This window comes from Psammomys obesus, unplaced genomic scaffold (genome assembly GCF_907164565.1).
Source record: "Psammomys obesus unplaced genomic scaffold, mPsaObe1.curated_primary_1811, whole genome shotgun sequence".
NCBI classification, from domain to species: domain Eukaryota; kingdom Metazoa; phylum Chordata; class Mammalia; order Rodentia; family Muridae; genus Psammomys; species Psammomys obesus.
This window is the reverse complement of record NW_026596040.1, coordinates 28,527,362-28,548,988: the sequence shown is the minus strand read 5'-3', so window position 1 is coordinate 28,548,988 and position 21,627 is coordinate 28,527,362. Positions and strand designations below refer to the sequence as shown.

The 21,627-nt window shown below is 37.3% G+C and overlaps 1 protein-coding gene across 2 annotated transcripts in view; it reads right to left on the bottom strand.

Annotated features, from left to right (window-relative positions):
• Cep192 (centrosomal protein 192) overlaps positions 1–21,627 on the bottom strand; it is a 93,589-nt gene that overhangs the window by 17,860 nt on the left and 54,102 nt on the right. For both annotated transcript variants that reach the window (XM_055622517.1, XM_055622518.1), the window contains exons 26-36: positions 20,906–21,024; positions 19,561–19,737; positions 18,510–18,600; positions 16,698–16,874; positions 12,460–12,720; positions 12,000–12,115; positions 10,428–10,537; positions 7,711–7,855; positions 3,905–4,107; positions 2,687–2,810; positions 728–833 (exon numbers count right to left, since the gene is read on the bottom strand). In XM_055622517.1, coding sequence (XP_055478492.1) covers positions 728–833; positions 2,687–2,810; positions 3,905–4,107; positions 7,711–7,855; positions 10,428–10,537; positions 12,000–12,115; positions 12,460–12,720; positions 16,698–16,874; positions 18,510–18,600; positions 19,561–19,737; positions 20,906–21,024 — 1,629 coding nt within the window. The remainder of the gene's footprint in view (positions 1–727; positions 834–2,686; positions 2,811–3,904; positions 4,108–7,710; positions 7,856–10,427; positions 10,538–11,999; positions 12,116–12,459; positions 12,721–16,697; positions 16,875–18,509; positions 18,601–19,560; positions 19,738–20,905; positions 21,025–21,627) is intronic.

Genomic DNA, 21,627 nt, shown 5'->3' with positions numbered 1-21,627 from the left:
ACAGAGGTAGCTACCAGTTTAAAAGGGCACATTCTGGTTTTTAAATTACAGTAAAGAAATTCCAAACAAACAGAATACTGGTAAATTTAGAAACTAAAGTTTATTTAGATCTCAAAGTAAATCTTTGGTTCTCTCTCCTTTCTCAGCATTCCCCTGTCTTTTCCTCCCCCTCCCTCCCTTCTCCTCCCCCCTCCCTCCTTTCTCCTCCCCCTCCCTTCTCCTCCATCCATGTGCATGTGTATGTATGAGTGTATATTCACATGTGCTCAGCACTTACATGGAGGTCAGAGGACAACCTTGGATATTGGTGCTCATTTTTGTTTGTCTCTATGTACACTGGCTAAGAGGCCAATGATGTTCAGGGCTTCTCCTGCCTCTGCCTCCCATATCACTATAGGAGCATTGGGACAAGCAGATGCATACTATGTCTGGGGCTTTGAACACAGGTCCTGACACTTAGAAGGCAACTGTGTCATCTCCCCTGCCTCCCTCCTTCCTTCTATTTTGATTTTAAAGCAAATAGCAATAGTTTTTAGGCCCTTACTTTCCATTGTCAGTCTCGCAAGAAAGCTGTTCAGATCGCTATGGGCAAAATTCTGCACTAAGTGCTCCAAGTAAGAATACCTACTTGGTTTCATTTGACTTCCGAAATGCAATGTTAATAAGAATTATGAAACTGAAGCTTTAAAATAAAAGAATGCTGCTCAGAAAAACAGATGAGACATACCTTCTGACCATTATCACAGTGTATATAGATCAAACCAGTCCATGGGAGCATTGACTGTTTTGTAGACAAAGAAGAATTAGGACTCACAAGAACTTGTGTTTTACTCCTTCAAAAAAAAAAAAAAAAAAGAACACTGAGAATATTCAATTTTACAGTAGTAGTGACAAAAATTACAAATACTGTTCTGCCAATAACCAATCATTTTCTATGGCTGGGAAAATACACAGAATGTGGTTCACTCCTTCCTTAACATCCTCACACAGCTCACCTGGTCTCAAAACCCAACAAAGGCAAGCAAAAAGTATACTGGCACACGCCCTCAGCCCAAGAGAAACTGTCTGGAATACAAAGCACTGAACAAAAATGCCACCTCAGAACCAAGTCCAGACAGATTCATACTACACAAACGCTGAGCCACTTGACACAGTAAGGGATAGCATGTTAACAGCACAAAGCAGACTAACTTCCCAGTAAACTGAAAGGAAATGCAGGAGGAAAGGGTATGGTAGGACGTTAATTAACCAGTTATTTATCTTTGTTCTCAAATTTCCCATCCAGGACCATCTATGCTAAAAGTAAGTTTAAATGAAGAAATCAGACTTGTGTCTATAAAAAAAAATCCCACTTGTCAAAAATAGCATGGCAAAATTATCTCCTTTGCTAATAGCTAATACATGGAACCCTAGGGTCATTTGTAAAATAACTGTTCCACCATCCCTCTTATCCCTTCACTCATTAGCTGGCAAGGACCTGTTGCATGTGGTAAGTACTCAGTACAAGCAGAGTTGATTGGTTTACTCCAGGGATACTCTGGGTACCCACCCTTATATTAGCTATAGCATCAGTCCAGCAAACTCTACAAATACACACAATCGTAATTCTGCAAATGTAAAGGAACTCCATGTTGTTCTTCTGCAAAGCTGTTTATTAAAAATACTAAGCACTCTAGATGGATGAAACAGTGCTATGCTGACCAGATAAAAACCCTAGAAAGCTGCAGAGCTGTGGTTTTCATCTTGTCAATTATCAGGCTGTTTACAGACAGTAGCTGTGCAGGAATAGCTAGTCTCAGAAGACTCCATCTTAAAACATTTTATGTAGAAAAATTATAGGCTAGGGTGTGACTCAGACATTTCACAAATCAGAAAGTTCTGGCTGAAAAACATCTTCAGAAAAGAACAACAAAACCAGAATGCACAAGGATTCACACTGCAAACGTAGGAGACAGAAGCAATAAATAGGTAGGCTTTCTAAGAGACTGCAAACCCTCATCACATACCTGGCTTTATTTCCTACACTGTGATTTTGTAAGCAAAGTAAGCGTGTCAAGAAACACTTTGATGTCTTCCACTCCACGGTCTCTGTTCCTCATCAATCATGTCTCTTCACCACCTTAGGGTGCCCTACCTGGCTTTATGTATGATCTCTACTCCACTAAAAGGAGTGATTCTTAACTATGTGTTACAAAACGACATGTGTACTTTGTTAGCACAAAAGCAAACTTCTACTGAATAACTTCATTTGCTTATTTCTGCAGTGCTGGGAACAAAAACCAGGGCCTTGCACATGCTAGGCAAGAGTGCGTTGACTGAGCTAGACATTAACCCTCAACAAAGTTATAGGAGGTAACTTGGACAAGAAAAGGAATCAGTAGGAGTAGGAACAGAAGAAAAATATGATCAAAATACATGTATGAAATATTTTATACTCATTATATATAACTAATACATTATTTTAAGAGGCCTCCAAAAATTCAGGCATGGTGGTGCACACCTTTAATTCAAGCATTTAGAGGAGAGTCAGATAGATCTCTGAGTTCGAGGCCAGCCTGGTATACAGAGAAAATTCTATGATAGCCAGGGCTATATTAATAAACACTGTCTCAAAAAAAAGGGGGGGGGGGGCCTCCATGATGGCATTTGATTAACACTGAAGAAAACCTTTAAAAACCATACTTACTCTGGCGTGATAAATCCATGTTGTGGTGTAACTGTTAGGCAATGTGCTGGCCAGTATAGCTCAAATTTCAGTAACCTAACAGAGTTATTTATAATCTGGAAACGTCCTGTTTTTACCATGTCACCTATTGTATCAGATAAATAATGTTAATTGCATTTAGTCATAATGAAAAAGACAAGTGTTAGTAATACTGAATTCTGAGTAAATGCACTTATATAATAGTTTATTTCACTTTTCTTAATAGTCCAACTGTAGAAATTTTTTTAATTTTTATTTTATTTTTTATTTTTATTTTTAGATTTATTTATTTATTACGTATACAATGTTCTGTCTGTATATAGACCTACATGCCAGAAGAGGGCACCAGATCTCATTACAGATGGTTGTGAGCCACCATGTGGGTACTGGGAATTGAACTCAGGACCTCTGGAAGAGCAGCCAATACTCTTAACCTCTTAGCCGTCTCTCCAGCCCTATTTTATTTTTAATTATACTTTATTTACTTTGTATCCCCCCTCTAGTTCCCTCCTTCCTCCCCTCCCAATCCCTCCCCCTTCTCCATGCATGCCCCTCCCCAAGTCCACTGGTAGGGGAGGGGTTCTTTTTCTTCCTTCTGATCCTAGTCTGTTAGGTCTCATCAGGAGTGGCTGCATTGTCCTCTACTGTGGCCTGGTAAGGCTGCTCCCCCCTCAGGGGGAGGTGATCAAAGAGCAGACCAATCAGTTCATGTCAGAAGCAGTCCCTGTCCCCATTACTATGGAACCCACTTGGACACTGAACTGCCATGGGCTACATCTTACATCTGTGCAGAGGTTCTAGGTTATCTCCACGCATGGTACTTGGTTGAAGTATGAATCTCAGGCAAGAACCCTGTGCTCAAATTTTTTGGTTCTGTACGAATTTCAACTCTATGTTCAAGTAGTTCTTGATAACTACTGGAAACTACAAAGACACTGGCTACACTAACCCAGGTTAGAGAGAATGCCCTGAAAATGCTCTCACTGTGGGAAGCATCCATTTACAATTTGTTCCTACTCTGAACCCATAGTATCAGTGTCAAGCCAAAAAGCAGCAAGTAGAGCACTGCAGGTGGAGTACTGATTGTCAGGTCTCATGTGGGAGCCAGTCTAGAGTGAGCCACAGACACAGAGATGTAGACCTAACCCCACAGACACAGAGATGGAGACTCGACTCCCAGACGCACTTCTGAATTCTTACCGAAATATTCACAAGAAGAAGTAGCTACCAGAATCAAGTGTTCTGGATGGACAGCCCAACTTTCTTCAGAGGCTGGTGTGCCCTGAGCTGGGTCGGCAGTTTGTGAAAGAAAAGGAGAACCCTGAGGGCCTTTAACTGGTAAAACATCCAAAGAGACGTTGCCACTTTGTTTTACAGAAGTTCCAGATTCACTGGGAAAATTACTTAAAAACAGAAAAGTAATAAAGAGACATTAAAACTTCTAACAAATTTAATTATTTCACATTTTATATAAATGCTTATAAAATAAAAAAATTATGACAGACGTAAAAGGTATGATATACCATATATTTTCCAGTAACTATAAAGACTCCATATTTTTTTATATACTTAAAAGTACTTTATAGGGGGCTGGAGAGATGGCTCAGAGGTTAAGTACTTTATAGGGCTTAGGATGAAGTTCTGAAATAAGGTGCTCACCAAGCATGACAATGCTCTGGGGTTTGACCCTAGCAGGAGATAAAAGACAGAAAATTAAAAAACAAAACAAAGAAAGAAAGAAAAAACAAAAAACAAAAACAAAACCAGTGTAAGCTACAGAGTATATGTAACTTTAATCAAACTTTTTTTTTTTTTTTGGCCTTACAGATTTGTATCTTAAATCTCTTAAAAGATTTATTGGAAAATGGCACAACAAAAGAAAAGCCAAATTCACTAAGGCCAACACTTTGGGGCACAGACAGGTAGCTCTCAGTGAATTGGCGGCTATCCTGTTCCACACAGGCACTCCACAGTCAAACCTTATCAAAAAAAAGAAGAGAGAGAAGATAGGGAAAGAAAGAGGGAAAGAAAGAAAAAGAAAGAAAGAAAGAGAGAGAGAGAGAGAGAGAAAGAAAGAAAGAAAGAAAGAAAGAAAGGAAAGAGAGAGAGAAAGAAAGAGAGAGAGAAAGAGAGAGAGAAAGAAAAAGAAAAAAAGAAAGAAAAGAAAAAAAAAAGAAAAGAAAGAAAAGGACAAGACCAAATTGCTTTTAACATATCTGTAGCTGCACAATGATAACTGGTTTCACAATAGTGACACCAAATCCATGAAAATAGCAAAGCTTCTGGAAAAATGCTAATCCAGTCTAGAAGACTCTTACTGTTTTCCTGTAAGTCTTATAAACAATTCTAATTCACACCGATCTTGCAATCACAAAAGTACAAAATCATAATTGAAGTTTTATTGTGCAGTGTCCAAATTTTCCCCGACACATGGAACCCAGCCTTATTTCCAATAAAAAAAACAAATAGAAAAATCAGAAGGGAACCCCTGCCTCTCCTTTTTGCCAGTACATGCTCACCTTGGTTTCAAATCTGACTTTACTGCACCAGAGACACAAGAGAGGTATTGGAAAGGTCAGACCAGTTGAAATAATTGTTGGTTCTTGGCATTTCTACTTACTGAGGACAAGTTCCTTACTATATAGTTGTAAATGCTCTATTTAATTATTCCTTTAAATATCACTGGAAATGATCAGAACAAGGAATGAGAACAGATGGGAGGGCAGGTGGGGTCACTAGCAGCAGGGATTGGGCTATGGTACTGAACACATAAAGACAATAAACTTGTACACACTGTAGCACTGGGCTCAGGAGACAGAATACATAATGGCATTAGTTGAAATTGGCAGAATTGGTGAACCTTAACGGAAAAGAGGATAATGAGGTTAATTAGAGAAAAAACATACAATTATGGGAAGGGTACATGTTAGATAGGAATTGGAGGCACTGATGTTAACTCAGGTTTGCTTTTTCTGAAATACAGAAACAGTTTGATTTTGGATGAGTTTGGATTTACACACAAACTCATGCATTTCTTAGTTCTTCCATTACAATACCACGGGTACATCTAATGCCATCCCCAGACTCCCAATGTCATTCTCTAAAAAAATGAACTCCTAAGAGAAAGGAGCCTGTAATGCTCAGCAAGAAACGTCAGATAAACCTTGAATATCTTGCTGTGCCAATAAGTAAGAACATACTCAAGGACTAAGGGCAACCCATGGAAAGACTTAAAGAGCAGAATGAGACGAGAGAAAAAAAGAAGTCACACTGACTCTACACAGCACCCTGCCATTAGTAAGTATACAAAAAGGAGAAAAGTCTCTTCTTTATGAGCACTGGTGTTTGTTTGCATTCTTGTCTGTGTGAGGGTCAGATCTCCTGGAGCTGCAGGTTCAGACATGTGGGTGCTGGAATTTGACCCCTGGGTTGTCTGGAAGAACAGCAAGTGCTCTTAATCACAAGCCATCTCTCCAGCCAAAGTCTCTTTAAAGTGGACAGTCAACTAATAAATATAGAAATAAAAAAAGAAATACCTTTGATAAAAATGACGTGAATCGGGCAACAATTACCAATAGATGTAAAAACTTCAATAACAAAATAATTATCAAATCTGGATGTTTGTTTAAAGATATTAACTTTGTAGTGGAGAAACTTGGAGACACTAATTTTAGCCAAGTGATAAAAATATTGCTACTGCTGAGCACAACGACGCATGCTTCTAATCACAGAGCTGAGGAGGCAGAGGCAGGTGAATCTCTGCGTTTGAAACCAGCCTGGTTAATAGAGTGAGAAACAAAGACTCCAGGACAGCTCTACATCATAAACCACCTGTGTAGGCACACAGGGAAAAAAAAAAAAAAATATATATATATATATGTATATGTATATGTATATGTATATGTATATGTATATGTATATAACCGTGTCATGTTTTTGCTGTTTTGCCGAAGGTGTTGAACCCGAAACCGCAAAATGAACAGTCATTCGGAGGAAAATGGTCAGCAGCTGCCCTGTAAACTATTTTCTATCTTTTACTGGAAATCCTCAGGAAAAAAAAGAGATGACTTGGGCAGATCTGATCATCTCAAAAGCCATTACACTAATGCCCTTATGTAGTAGCATGCTGAGTAGTAGCATCTGCTTACAACTGTCTGTGATAGAAAAACCTGGAATTTATGAGCATATGGGATATTCCTTTGAAAATTATCATATAAATTATTTAATTACCAACTATAAAACAGAACTGCCATGCTTGAAATAGCTCCCTTCTGCCACATATTCAACACATAGAACCCATGTTAAACTGAACTAGTATTTATATAAAGGACCTAGGAAGCACCACAGACAAGCTCAAATTTTATTTCAATTTATCAGCAAAAAAAAAAAAAAAAAAAAAAAAAAAAGCTTATCTATGGAATTCTTTTGACTCTGAGGTTCTGACTTAATAATTCACACTCTCTCATCTATGAATGGTAAGGAAGGGCAGACAGACTTCATTACTGAGTAGACAGGTCATCAAAATGCAATATAATCTTGGATTCTAAACAAGAGACAAAGATCTCTTCTTCCATAGTTTAACTCTGGAGAGCTTTATTGTAACAATTCAAGATGTATAAACAGAGTCCATGTACCATGGATAGTACTGTCTTGATGTCAAATGTTCTACTTCTGATAGGTTAGCTACAGGAGTAACTTTAACACCTTAGGGCTCCTCATTCCTGCAAATTCACTCTTATGTGACTAAGACAAAAATCTCTATAAATAAGAGATAGCAAATGGTAAAATGGTAAAAGGTAAAATGTTAACAATTAGGATATCAGAGTACTGGGTTTTCCAAAAGTTGTCTACACTATTTTCAAACTTTTCTAGGAGTTTTAAAAAATTTCAAATTAAGCTTAAAATGGTTAAAGAATGAGAAAAAATAACTTGTTATAGTGGGGAGTAGATGCGCTGCAGTATGAATAAGTCATGAAATCTGGCAAAAGTCTGTGCAGTTGTCTGACCTTTCATTCTCAGCACTGGAAGGAGGCTGAAGAAATTCTCTGCTAGAAATGGACTCTCTGAATTCTCCAATTACTGACAGGGTAATTTTGCGCATGCTTCCATAGAAGAGCTGAATGTCATTAGGCCGCTGGGGAAGATCACATGCTGCAAAAGAATACATGTTGGAACACATGAATCCTCACACGAGCACAGCATTTACACACAGCCATACTATTTCCTTAGGTTGGAATAGGAAACATCTCAACTATTAACACCACTGACTTGTATAGACCATCCACCACTAGCGCTGACAAATCTGAACCAAAATGTAAGCTATCATCTTTGCCACTCCGTGACCTCTGGCAACTTAAGAAACCTCTCAAAGCATTAGTTTCCTTAACTACTCTGGAATGGTAATAATCTATCTCGGGGGTACTGTGAACCTTAAAGCATGAACATTTTTCAAGATATGTATGGCAACAAATATATATGGTGAGTGAGGCACTATTCTAATTCTTCAGGTTGGCTAAATTTCCAAACTGACTCTTTGAGGGAGGTATTATGAGGTTTATATTTAAAAGGAGGAATCTGAAGCACAAAAAGGTTAAGGGCAAGTTTCACAGTTAAGCACATCTAGGAATTAGTCACTATTAGCATTACTAAATATTTCTAGATTAATAAAAAAGTGTGCACATCATGAACATCTTTAGATTAGGCTGCCTGAACATACATATACAAGAAACTTTAGTGTACTTCATTCTATCATTCCTTAAAAGGTATGTATTTTAAATGGAATCATAAAATAAACACAGTAAATTTGTCTTGGTTTTTCTTGAGACAGGATCTCATGTAGCCAAGGCTAGTCTTGTAATTCTGACACTCCTGACTCCACTCCCAAATATTTGTATTACATTTGTGTATCACCATGCTAGGCAGTAAATTTAAATTTATAGTAACTATGCTATGACTATAAATTATAAGAATAGTTGCCACTTATTACCCATGTTGTAAGAGACCACAACAAATATTTCTAATAGTAAAATGTTCAAACAAATTTCAGTATCATAATCACAGAGAATGCTCAGCATTCTCATAGGCAAAGTATGGCATCCATCAACACAAACAAGTGGGACTGTTTCATTCATTCATTCATTCATTCATTCATTCATTCATTCATTCATTCATTCATACAGCAGGATACCCAATGTACACTGTATTCTGATATCCAGAAACCTGGTAAAAGCCACAACTCAAACCACCTGACATGAGTGATCTTAAAAGTTACTTGAGTTCATGGTTTCTCAAAACAACCTTTCTTACATTTCTTGAGTTTCTGGACAAGGAGCTACCCTGAAGTACCCTTCCTCATTCTAGACCATCTTCTCCATTTTGTCTAGTTTCCTGTTCTTCCAAGTATATTTCAACAGTTGCTCTAGCCCTTTCTCTGTGCCTCTCCCATTCCTAAGCACACTGCAGTCATCTCCTCCAATACACTTAAGTCTTCCCCACGTCTGTCTTCTACATCTGTCAGCCCTTTATGGTTAAGGACTGCATTCTGGTGTCCACTCAGCTGATACCGTATCTCTTCAGAATGCATCTACTTAGCAGGTAAATGGACTATCACTAGCTGGTGGAATTTTGCCAACTTCCAAATCATGCTAAACTCTACTTACATCTTCACTAAGCTACAATGTTATTTACTATGTGTGTTCACAGCAAAATACAGTTTAGCTCTTAACTAGACTTTCCTCTGAGGAAGTGATAATTTCTTAAGTAGCAAAGCTGGGTCTTGAATATGCTTATTCATGTGTGATATTATTTATATATTGAATTATTTTACCAAAATGACACATTGCTATAAAAATTTTAAATGGTATTTTTCTTAATAAATGAAAATATTTTATGACATTTATCCCAAATTCATATCACTGTTTCTAATGACTATAAATATTATGCTCCGTTTTCTTAGAGACTTAGGTCATGGCTAACTTCTTAACAACTATCAACAACACTGTGTAAAAATTATTATGGTACAAAAATTATACACACATTTTTACAATTTAGATTGGTACATTTGTTTTGTATGGATAAATAACAATTAAATACCTGAACTGTTTTTTTCAAGTGAGGCTAAGCACCTAGGCTAGTACTCTGCATGTCTACTTGGAATGTTTTGGAAACCACCACGTTTCTAAATATGATCATGAAACCTGAAGCAGCAGAAACCTGACTGTAATGATGGCCCCCATCTTCTTCCTTCCAGTCATGAGCCTGACATCTAAAAATCTTATGGAAATCTAAAATATTCATAAAGCAAAGTTCTTCTATCTAATTTTCAAAACAAACCTTGCTGGGCGGCAGTGGCGCATGCCTTTAATCCCAGTACTGAGGAGGCCGAGGCAGGGAGAGGCAGGCAGATCTCTAGGAGTTTGAAGCCAGCCTAGACAACAGAGTGAGTTCCAGGATAGCCAAGGCTACATACACAGAGAAACCCTTTCTCAAAAAAATCAAAACCAAAACAAAACGCCCAAAAACAACAACCAACACTTATGGATGAGAAGCTAAATGCCATCCTCATTCTATAAAAAAAGGAAACTGAAACTCACTAGTGTGGTTTGCCTGAAGTCAACACAGCTCAGATTCAGCTGGACACCAAACTAACCTTGGTCCTGTTCTCAGTCCATGCCTAAATAATACCACAAATGACCCAAAGAGTCAAGGATGCTACAATTCTTACCTTCATCTATAAGTAGCTCATCCTGAAATGTTTCAGCAAAGTCAATGTTTCGTAGTACAGTATGTTCTGGAAGTATCTGCTTTATGATTCCTGGTTTATTCAGCAGGGCTCTGCCAGAAGAGATGTTTTTACTTGCTTTATATAAAAAGTGACCTAAATCAGATTTTAATTGAAGTAGCTGGCAAACCCCACTAAGAGCATGATACATTCATACATAGATCACATATCTTAAATCATAATATAGGTACTTATTAGACCCAAACCTGCTTTTGAAAGTTCAGCTAAATGAAATCATTAGCATTAGTTTAACAGTAATGTCAAAGCGGGGGCTCTTTAATGTAAGAGTAGAAAGAAAATTAGATTTCAGGGCTTATCTTTTCATTATTTGTGACAATTTGGTCAAAGAACTTGTCTCAGTGGTGGGAGGGACAATAAATGATGAGCTGTTTGGAGAAATAATTTAAGTAACCATATAACTACCGTAAAAATAGGCATCTTCCAAAAGACTTCTGCAGTGAGAAATAAACTATAAATATCTCTATAGTTCTCAGATGTTCATAAACCAAGAAAATTTCAGTACTGTAAATTTTTGGTAAATAGAAGTTATGAAACAATACACTAGGTTTTTTAAGTTTCAGTAGAGAGAAAGGGAAACAGGAAATGTGATAATCTGATTTCTCCAAATTATTCTGAAATAATTAAGAAGCCAGGTTCAACTGTACTTGGTGGTATAACACCTGTAATCCTAGCACTCAGAAGGCAGAGGCACTTGAATCTCTGTGAGTTCAAAGGCAGCCTGGTCTACATAGGAAAGCCGGGCTATGTAGACAGACCCTGTCTCAAAAAGAAAAGAAAAAAAAAAAAAAAAAAAAAAGAACAAGAAGCTACCTTCAAAGGATCACATAGCAAGCCATCGTTCTCAACGTGAGCTTCATCTGCCTTATACTTTGGTTTTCTAGCCCAAGAAACTCAATTTCACAATAAGAAGTTAACATATAACAATGTACCATTTTTAATCACACTTGACCAAGAACAATATTCCAAACTTCCCCATTCAGTATATTAAATCATATTTATATTAGGTGTATCAGATTTTATAAAGAATCTATAAGTTAAACCACCCTCACGTTTCTAAAATACAGCGTCTTCTCTATAATTTCTAGCCTTCCTGGAACTATTCTAAATTAATCATGTAGGTTTATATAAAATAATCTGTTAGTTCTTAAGATCTTTTCTGAAACTGACCTAATATAGTCATAAGTATATTAGGAGTAGGAAAAGTGTGAGGTACTATGCTTTAAATATGTAGTAGTAGTATAAAGGATGGTGATACTCTTGGATAAAGAAAAAGCATAATCTATACCTCAAGAAGCCAGAATTCAGGAAAACATCTTTATGTTTCCTCCAAGTATCTCTAACTCACATTATACCAATTATGAGCCACATAAATTTTACCAATGCCTTTCTTTATCTATCTAATAAACAGTGAGGTATATTCTAAAATTTACAAATCATTAACTGTCCTTGTTTTCACTAAACAGTTCCCAGCACTATCTAAGGTAAGTAATCTACCTTCGATACTGCTGTCTGAAGAGTTCATCACCACCAAAGAAGTATACAGTTAATAGTTCTGTTGCAGGTTTATTATCACTCTTTCTGTTAGATGGATTATATATTAAAGTAACATCCTGATACAAAAAAAAGAGAAAACCATGAGTATGAAATTTCAGTATTTTTCCTCAGAAAGTCATGAACAAACAGTTCTACAATACACAGAAGAACCCATGTATATTCAGAAGGCAGAGAAAGGAGGATCTGAGTACGGGGCCAGCCTGATCAACAGTTCCAGGACAGCCAGGGCTACACAGAGGAACTCTGTCTCAGAAAAGAAGAAATGTATACCAGCTCTTCCAGAAAGCCTAGGTAAGTACTTCCATCCCACACTCCCTCCCAACATGATTTTAGCTCTTGGCCATAAAATGCTAATTAATATTAATAAAAAATATTTTTAGGGCAGAGATTTTATACTTACTTCTTGGGTTCTTTCCTTAAGTACAAATTTATCTGGAAAAATTCTGAATACTTTAGGATCCAGCAAAACTTTTCTTTGAGAATCTTTAAAACACGCTGCTCTAACAAAGGCTGCTCTAGAGCCAGTGTTGCGAACAGAAAAAATAACTTTACTCTCTTTGCCAGGAATTAAGTCATTCATCGTTACCAAGTAACTGTCAGATAATTTTTTAACATCTTCTAAAATAAGATTACTTGTTCCTCCATATCCAGATAAAGGTATCTAAAAAATAAAACACATACACATCCAAAATTATTTTTATATAAAAAAGCAGAAAATGTATTATAGTCAGAAGAAAATACAGATTTAATACAAGTAAAGTTTTTAATGTTTGTATCCTTGAGTCAGTAATCACCCAACTTCTAGTCCACCATTTTATACATACTTAATATATATTATTAAATACATTTTGTTGAGAGAAATACAAATAGCACTTCCAAACTGCGTATCTTCAGACTACAGACAATCATTTCCTGTTGCATAAGCCAGGCTTAACCAAAGAACAATACTAAAACTAGTACAGCTACGCTTGCATTCAGAAGGTGAAGCATACATACATTGTAATTTATTTTGAAATGACTAAAAACATAATGTACTGGTAAGGTGGTCAGCTGTGTAGAACCTAAGTGGTATTTTTTCAACTTCTCAGGAATACTTTATGAGAGGAAAAAGCCTCAGTGTTGGTAGAGCTATTGTCAGAGAGGAGCCTGCAAACAGGACTAAACCTAGGTCTAGTACTCGAAACCCCAGGGCAGGCTACAGATTGGCAAACCTGAGACTGAAGCCAGCGTTGAGAGGTGCTGGCTGTAGTCTTTACAGGGGCTGAGCTTCCAAACAACAGAGTCACAGGTGCCTTCCATTATAAAGGAAGGGAGAAAAACATTCACCTTACTAGAAAGTAACATTCTTTCACAGGTTCTAAATAGGTCCTTGAGAATATGAAAACATCAACAATTAATTTTGATTTGCCTCATGTGCCTATCAAAACTACACTGAAAACTAAACTGAGGTTCCTCATAAATTTGATTGACTTATAATAAAGTAATAACATTTCTAAGACTTTCAGATCAAAAACCTACACATCTTATCACTTAAAATTACTTTCTATAGCTGAAAAGAGCCAAAACTATTCCAATTTTTTTTCATTTCCTACAGTTTTATGAGTAAGTTTTCTGCATGCTATTAAACAGGAAATGATAACGAGAAAAAGCATCTTTGAAAACACTCAATAGAAGTATTCTTTCTGAACATTAGTCCCCCAGTATCCTCAGGGAGTCTGTTCCAGGACAGCCCCATATCCATGAATACCAAACTCTATGATGTTCAAGTCCTTTCTATAAAATGACATTGCTGTTACATATGACCTATGCACACCCCAACATACCCGTTAAATCACCTCTAGAGGCTACAATATGAATGCAACACAAATGCCACGTAAATAACTGTTGTACTGTTTAGAAAATGATATCAAGAGAAACAGTATACATGTTCAGAACAGATACAGTTCTTCTCAAGAATTTTCGGCTCAATAGACATAGTTCCTGCTATGCAAGCATGAAGCCTGGAGCTCAGATCCACACATAACCCAGTATTTAGTAACTACAAACAAAAAGCCCTAAGGCAAGCTAGCTAGCCAAAACAGCAAGTGCCAGGTTCAGAGAGTCTGATTCGGTAAATAAAGTGAAGCGACAAAGGAAGATCCCCGAAGTTAACCTCCGGCCTCCATGTGCGTGCACACATATGTGCATACCACACACATATACTAAAACACACAAGCGAAAATCTTAAATTAAACCGACGTGATTGATGCTAACCAGTCCACAGATAAATCACTGCTCTAAAGGAGGGCTTCTTAAGCTCATTATCATTGGTATCTTGGGCTGGATATTTATTTGGGGGAGTGGGGGTTGATAATATTCTTGTCCTAGTCTCAATTAAGGCAATCAAAACTGTCTCCAGATACTAACAAACATCTGTGGGAGCAACACACACTTAGGTTGATAAGCACTGATCTTAGTAACTGTGAGAAAGCGCTGTATTTAGCACCCTAGGGATTTAATCTAAGTGTGGGTTCCACACTTATATAGCCTCAGTTAACCTGTGTAGAATATGGAGACAGCAGTTTTATCTCAGGTTATATTGAAAACAAAATGTGATATTCCACCTACCAATTAATGATGACGCTTAACATGTATTCAACATGCAAAAAAAATAAAATAAAACTAATTTTTATTTCAGTCCATCATGCTTTATGCTATTCAGAGCACAGAACATTCCATTCATTCCTCAGAACTAAACCATAATACTGGGACAAGAAGCTGCATGTCATGAGTAAAATATTGAAGTCTCACTCCAGAGTGAGTGTAAATGATGAGACAGGGCTGGTTTTCTGGATTCTCTCTAATCCGATACGAGGTTCCTCCTGCCACCTTATTAGGCTATTTTATCTTTAACAGTGTCTTTTCATAAAACACAAGCCATTTTGAGCTGGGGAATCCACAGATAAACCTCACCCTACCCATGAGAATTTATGCAGGCAGGAATTGCACTAAGACCCTGGTTTGTTTAGGAAGATGCCAGGCTATAAATCAGAACTTAGCAACTATTCAATCGAATGTTTCTGCCCTAAATGACTAACAACCTCAAATACTGGCTAATAAGCCTGGAATTTACCACATCATATTCAGGATAGTATAAAGACATAGTTCATTTAGCTCTTTCCACAAACCCAATTTTATTTTCATAAAAAATTAAATCAGAGTGCTATACAACTATGTACATTAAAGCTTTGTGACAGGGTCTAAGAATGACCACTTACATATTCAAACAATTTGGACCACCATGGAACCAAGTAAGTTGCTCCACAAGTAATACATTAACTCTGGTGTCAAATAAAGCTATCTTGATCAAGCTTATAATTGATCACACTCCCAAAAGGGAAAATATAAATTCAGTTCTGGCCTCACTGCCAGATAAATGTACAGTCTGAAGAAATTCACTTCTATGTAGCTGTCATCTGACTGTGCTGCTCTTATTTTCTTTCCTCAATGATTTATCCATTTTATCTGTACTTGTTCTGAATATTTATGCAAATAGCTTTAAATCATTTTTTTTTTAATCTGTCAGGCTGAAGAGATGGCTCAGTGGTTAAGAGCACTGGTTGCTCTTCTAGAGGACCCAGGTTCAATTCCCAGCACACACATGGCAGCTCACAGCTATCTGTTATTCCAGTTCCAGTGGATCTGATATCTTCATGCATCCAAAACTCCAATGCACATAAAATAAAAAATAAAATAAATAAATCATTAAAAAAATTGTCTTTGTAGACTTAGTATCTGGAACACAGTCTAAAAAATTATGTCAAGAGATATTTGCTAACGTCCAAATTTGCCAAAATTCTTATGTTGGAATAATTCCCAACTTAACAGCATTAGGAAGTAGGAATGAAGTCATGACAGCCCTGGTTTGTAAAAGTGAAATTAGTGTGCTTTTAAAAGGTGGAAAGAGTGCTCTCAGCCTTGTACCAGCTGAAGGCACGAAGAAAAGAGTGCTATCTTTGAAACAGAATGCACCTCCCTGCTACACAACTGGCACATTGATCTTGGACACCCAGATTCAGAACTGTGAAGAATAAATGTTTAAAAATTATCCAGTATGGGGCTGGAGATGGCTCAGCAGTTAAGAGCACAGTCTGCTCTTCCAGAGAACCAAGGTTCAATTCCCAGCACCACATGGTGGCTCACAATAATCTGTAACCATAGTTCCAGGAGATGCAACACCCTCTTCTGGCCTCCATGGGCACCATACACACTTGTGGTACAGAGACATACAGGCAAGATACTCCTACACATAAAATAATAATTATCTAGCTTGTAGTATTTGTTGTTTATAATGGACCAAATGAGCTAAGAAAATATTTTTTGCTGAGTTGAATAGCTCTCCCTGGATTTACCCAAAATGTGTTTATGTTAGGGATGTTTCAAATTTCTCAAGCTGAAATGAAATTTTAAAAGCATTAGGATATTTGGTGGTTATATGAACCTCCCAACAGTTGGTTTTAATGACTTGATAATTATTCTATAATTTGTTTTAAGTCTTAACTTAGAAAAATCAGAATGTATAACTTACCAATATTAAAGCAATGATTATAACTTGACATGAACTTCATGGAAGGAAAAAAAGCAGTGAATTTCTCTTACCATAAACTTAATGCCTGGCTGTGATCGAATCCCAAGTTGTTTGATCTCTAGCTTAGCCAACATACAAGATAATCGAGTAGGTGCGAATAACACAGAGATTACACAGTCTTCACCTGGGCAAATTCTGATCTCACAGTTACTGGTCAATCGCTCTTCTGAGCCAAAAGTGTTTTGAATCTAAAATTTAAAAACAAGTAACAATATAAACTCAAACCCTAGCACAAATGAAACATACATTAATATAAGCTCTTTAACAATTAGTCTTGGAGGCTGAAAGATGGCTCAGCAACTAAGAGCACTGCTCTTTCCCAGGACCCAGGTTCTATTCCCAGTGCCTAGATGGCACTCACAAGCATCTGTAACTCCAGTCCCAGAGAACTGACACCTTCTTCTGAAGTCTATAGGCACCAGGCATGCACACGCTACAAAAACATACATACAGGCAAAACACTCACACACATAAAACAAAATTTAAAAATCTTTAAAGCCTACAAACCAACAAAAACTCAGTTGGTCTGGATAAGGAGGCAGCCCAGTCATCGCGAACTTGCCTACCATCTACAAGACCCTGGGTTCCATCCCCAGCACTACCAAAAACAGATACAAAACACTTGGTCTAGGCTTAGTAGGATTCCATATAAATAATCAGCACTTGGGAGGCAGAGGCAGATGGATCCCTGAGTTCAAGGCCAGCATGGTCTAACAATGAATCCCAAGCCAGCTACACAGTGAGAGTAATCTCAGACAAATTAAACAAATGGTCTACATATACTGAGTGTACTGTACTCGAAAAAAAACTTAAGAAAACAAATGGTCTACATATACTGAGTGTACTGTACTCGAAAAAAAACTTAAGACAGAACCCACAGATAGTGGTACAGGCCTGTGGAAGCTGGTAGGACCATGAGTTTCAGGCCAGCCTTGGCTAGACAGTGAGACCCTGTTGCATAAGAGGTGTTTAAATCTTTATATATTCTGGATATTAGCCCTTTGCCAGATATAGGATTGGTGAAGATCCTTTCCCAATCTTTAGGCTGTCATTTTGTACTGAAAATAGTGCCCTTTGCTTTACACTTTACAGAAGCTTTTCAGTTTAATGAGGTCCCATTTATTGATTGTTGATTTAAGAGCCTGTGCTGTTGATGTTCTGTTCAGGAAGTTATCTTCTGTGCCTATGAGTTCAAGGAGACTCTACCGTACAAGGTATCAAAGCAGAGGCCGAGACTCACAGGCAAACTTTGGGCAGGGTACAGGGAATCTTATGAAAGAAAGGAGAGATAAAAAGATCTGGAAGGAACAGGAGCTCCACAAGGATAAACAAACAAACAAACAAATAAATAAATGAAATCTGGGCACAGGGGTCCTTTCTGAGACTGTTAACCCAACCAAGGACCATTCACAGAGATAAGCTAGAAACCCTGCACAGATGTAGCCCGTGGCAGCTACATGTCCAAGTAGGTTCCCTAGTAATGGGAACAGGAGCTGTCTCTGACATGAACTCAGTGCTCTTTGATCACCTCCCCCTGAGGGGGGTGCAGCCTTACCAGGCCACAGAAGAAGACAATGCAGCCACTCCTCATGAGAACTGATAGACTAGGAACAGAGGGAAGGGGAGGAGGACCTCCCCTATCAGTGGACTTGGGGAGGGTCATGGGAGATGAGGGAAGAAAGGTAAGATTGGGAGGGGACTAGAGAGAAGGTTACAGCTCAGACGCAAAGTGAATAAACTGTAATTAATAACACAATAAATGATTTTTTTTTAAAAAAAAAAGAAGTATTTAAATCAGAAAAGACAAAGAGTGAAATACGAACCTGAAAGCAATCCTGATCCTGTCCTTTGATAAGTAGTCGCAAGTTTTGAGCTGTACTTGTAGAACTGTTTCTTAAAGCTAGTTTCTGAAGCCTAAAAACAATTATACATTTTAAATGTTTCCTCCCCTATGGATACTGCTACAATGAAAAGAAAAAAGAAAAAAAAAAACAAAAACCTACAATGTCTAAAGATAAGATGATTGCACATCTCACCCTCATAGGCTAGAATCATCCTTCCAGTTATGGAATCTGTTTCTGAAAATGTAAGGCTTATTAAGACTCATCTTAACAAGGGAAGGTTTTTAGTTGTTTTTAGTTTCTCTAATTTTACCTTCTCAGATAGCCTTAGTCTTTTAAATATATATATATATATGTATGTATGTATGTATGGGTATATACATATTCTGCACTTTAAAAGATAAGCTGTAGAAATTACTGAAAAAGGTTATCAAGTCTTTAACAAAGACAGAATTTGTTGCTCAGTTTTGTTTTCAGGAAAACAAGAGGTCAGGGCTATGAGCTCCTGTATACAAAGTAGTCTTTTCATCAGTATACTGAATTCATTCAACTTTTTACAGACATTATAATATAAGTGGACATATAAGTAGCAGGTTATTAATATGAAAAACCCTAAATCTTTCAAACTACTTCCTCTCATCACTTAATACAAAGTAAGTGAAGAAATCCCTGTTATGCACAAAAAAACGAAGACCATTATCACTTAATTTGAAATATGTTCTAAGTATTTAACTGGATTGCAATCTCCCAAACAAGATACAGTGCCTTGATTATCTTCTTTCTGCCTTTCCATAAAAGGAGCTCTCATACTCCTAAATGCTTAATCAACTGATAACACCAAAGAGCCTATAAAAATAAAAGGCAGTTCCAGATTATTTTTAAAATTAGACATACACATTCTTTTTAATTTAGGTTCATCATATGACAGCTTTATCTCAAATCTAAAAAAAATAATATATTTGTATTTAACACCTAAGAGAATAACATTAGATAGACAACAAAAATCTCTTGGATGGTAGCTGTGAATACTTACTGTGTCCTACCAAGAGGGATGCCTCCCCAAGTCAGAAACTGCTTATTAGACAGAATCAATGGAATATCTGAGCAGTGAGGGTCAGGTGGCAGAGGGTGACTCCCAGAAGAAATTACTTCACCTTTTAACACTACTTCATACTGAGGTCCTAATGGCTGTACAAATATTTTCAGGATCCTAACCAAAGAAGAAAATACAAGTCAAGTGTCCCATATTCAGTTCTTTTGGCAATAATATCCTATACACTCCCTTTGTCCAAGAGAGAGTTTGTGATCCAAGCACAGTATTCTACTCCAAATGCTTATATTCCAGGGGAAAAGTACACACAAAAAAAAGAAGTATTGATCACAATAATGTATACATGGTAGCACAAGAGAAATTTCATAGGGCTTTATTGATGAGGTATTAGGGAAGAGGAAGTCAGCATAGGATTGAGGGCAAGCAGTTGAGGCACAAGTACTTAAACTAGTGCACCTTTCCCCACAAGATTCTAGTGATAAATTGCCAGGACGTGGGCATTCTGTACCCCATGCTGAGGATAAGCAATGGGTACCTCTGTGGGTGCTTCTGAGACATATACTAAGTAGAGCTCGATGCAGTCAAGTTCAAATACAAACAACAATGATATTCTGAATGAAAGTTAGAGGTCACTTAGAGGAGCCACAGGTCCTAGAGAAGACCTGGGAAGAATTATAAAGCAATGAAAGAAATAAAAGACAAGAAAAGAGAGAGAGAAAGAAAGAGAGAGAGAGAGAGAAAGAAAGAAAAAGAGAGAGAGAAAAAGAAAGAGAGAGAGAGAGAAAGAAAGAAAGACTTCTGGGGGAAAAAATGTTAAAGAGGACACCATAATTCATGCTTCATGATTTCTGTCAGAATATACCAAAAAATAAAAAATAAATAAATAGCAATTTCTTAACTTTGATTTAGTTGGTTTAAGAAAAGCATTTTACTAACAAAAACAAAAGATGTCCCTGTGAGATTGTTTAATGGGAAAAAGCTCCTGCTATGCAAACCTGAGGACTTGAAGTTCATCCCCAAGCTCGTGGTGGAAGGAGAAACAACTACTGAAAGTCGTCCTCCACATATGTACACATGGCATGTGATGCTCATACCACACACATCATGCACACAACAGTGATAAGAAAAATTACATATATGTATGTGTAAATTACGTGTGTATACATTATGTGTGTGCGTGTTTGTGTGTACATAAAAAGTTACTGAAAAGATTAAAGCACAGCTCTATCATTATATTATGTATTAGGTGAAGTAAAACATGTACCTGCACATGAGTGAAACGTAGATAAGCAAGTAGTCATTATAAATATTTTCATTTTCATATTACCTTTCCTCACATGCTTTAGGATCCTTTGGAGTAAATGAAACTATAACTTCATGTTCTTCTCCAGGTTTAAGAGACAGACTCTCTGGATCCACTGAAAATTGACTCCCTTGTTCTGCGACCTAAGCAATTACATAAGCACACCTTAACTCACATCAGGAAGCTCTCTCCCTCCGTTTTCTTGTATCGTGTGTCTTTCTTTGCTAATTTTTATTTCAGGCTGGCCTTGAACTCAGAGATCTACCTGTATCTGCCTCCCGAATCCTGGGATTAAAGGTGTGTGCCACTGCAGACACGGCCACTCAGCTATTTTTTTAGATTTTTATGTATACAGATGCTTTGCCTACATATACACATGCTCTGTGTTGTGTGCTATGCCTGCAAGGCCAGAAGAGGGCATCAGATCCCTTGGAATTGAAGTTAACAAATCAATGTAATCTGCCAGGTAGGTGTTGGGAACCAAACCTGGATCATCTCAAAGAGCAGCAACTGCTTTTAACTACTGACCCATCTCTCCAGTCCCTAATATGTCTCTTATTAACTAGGATATTTGCTCATTATAATTCCTCTTCACAAGTATATTTCTTTCCTTTTACCTACATCCTATCCTCCATTTCAAATCTTCCTCCCATCCCATCTCCAATTGCTGATAACCACCACCATTTCACTCACCTGGGCTATCAGAAATAAAACTCTATATATGCAGACCACACTTTTCTAAATGA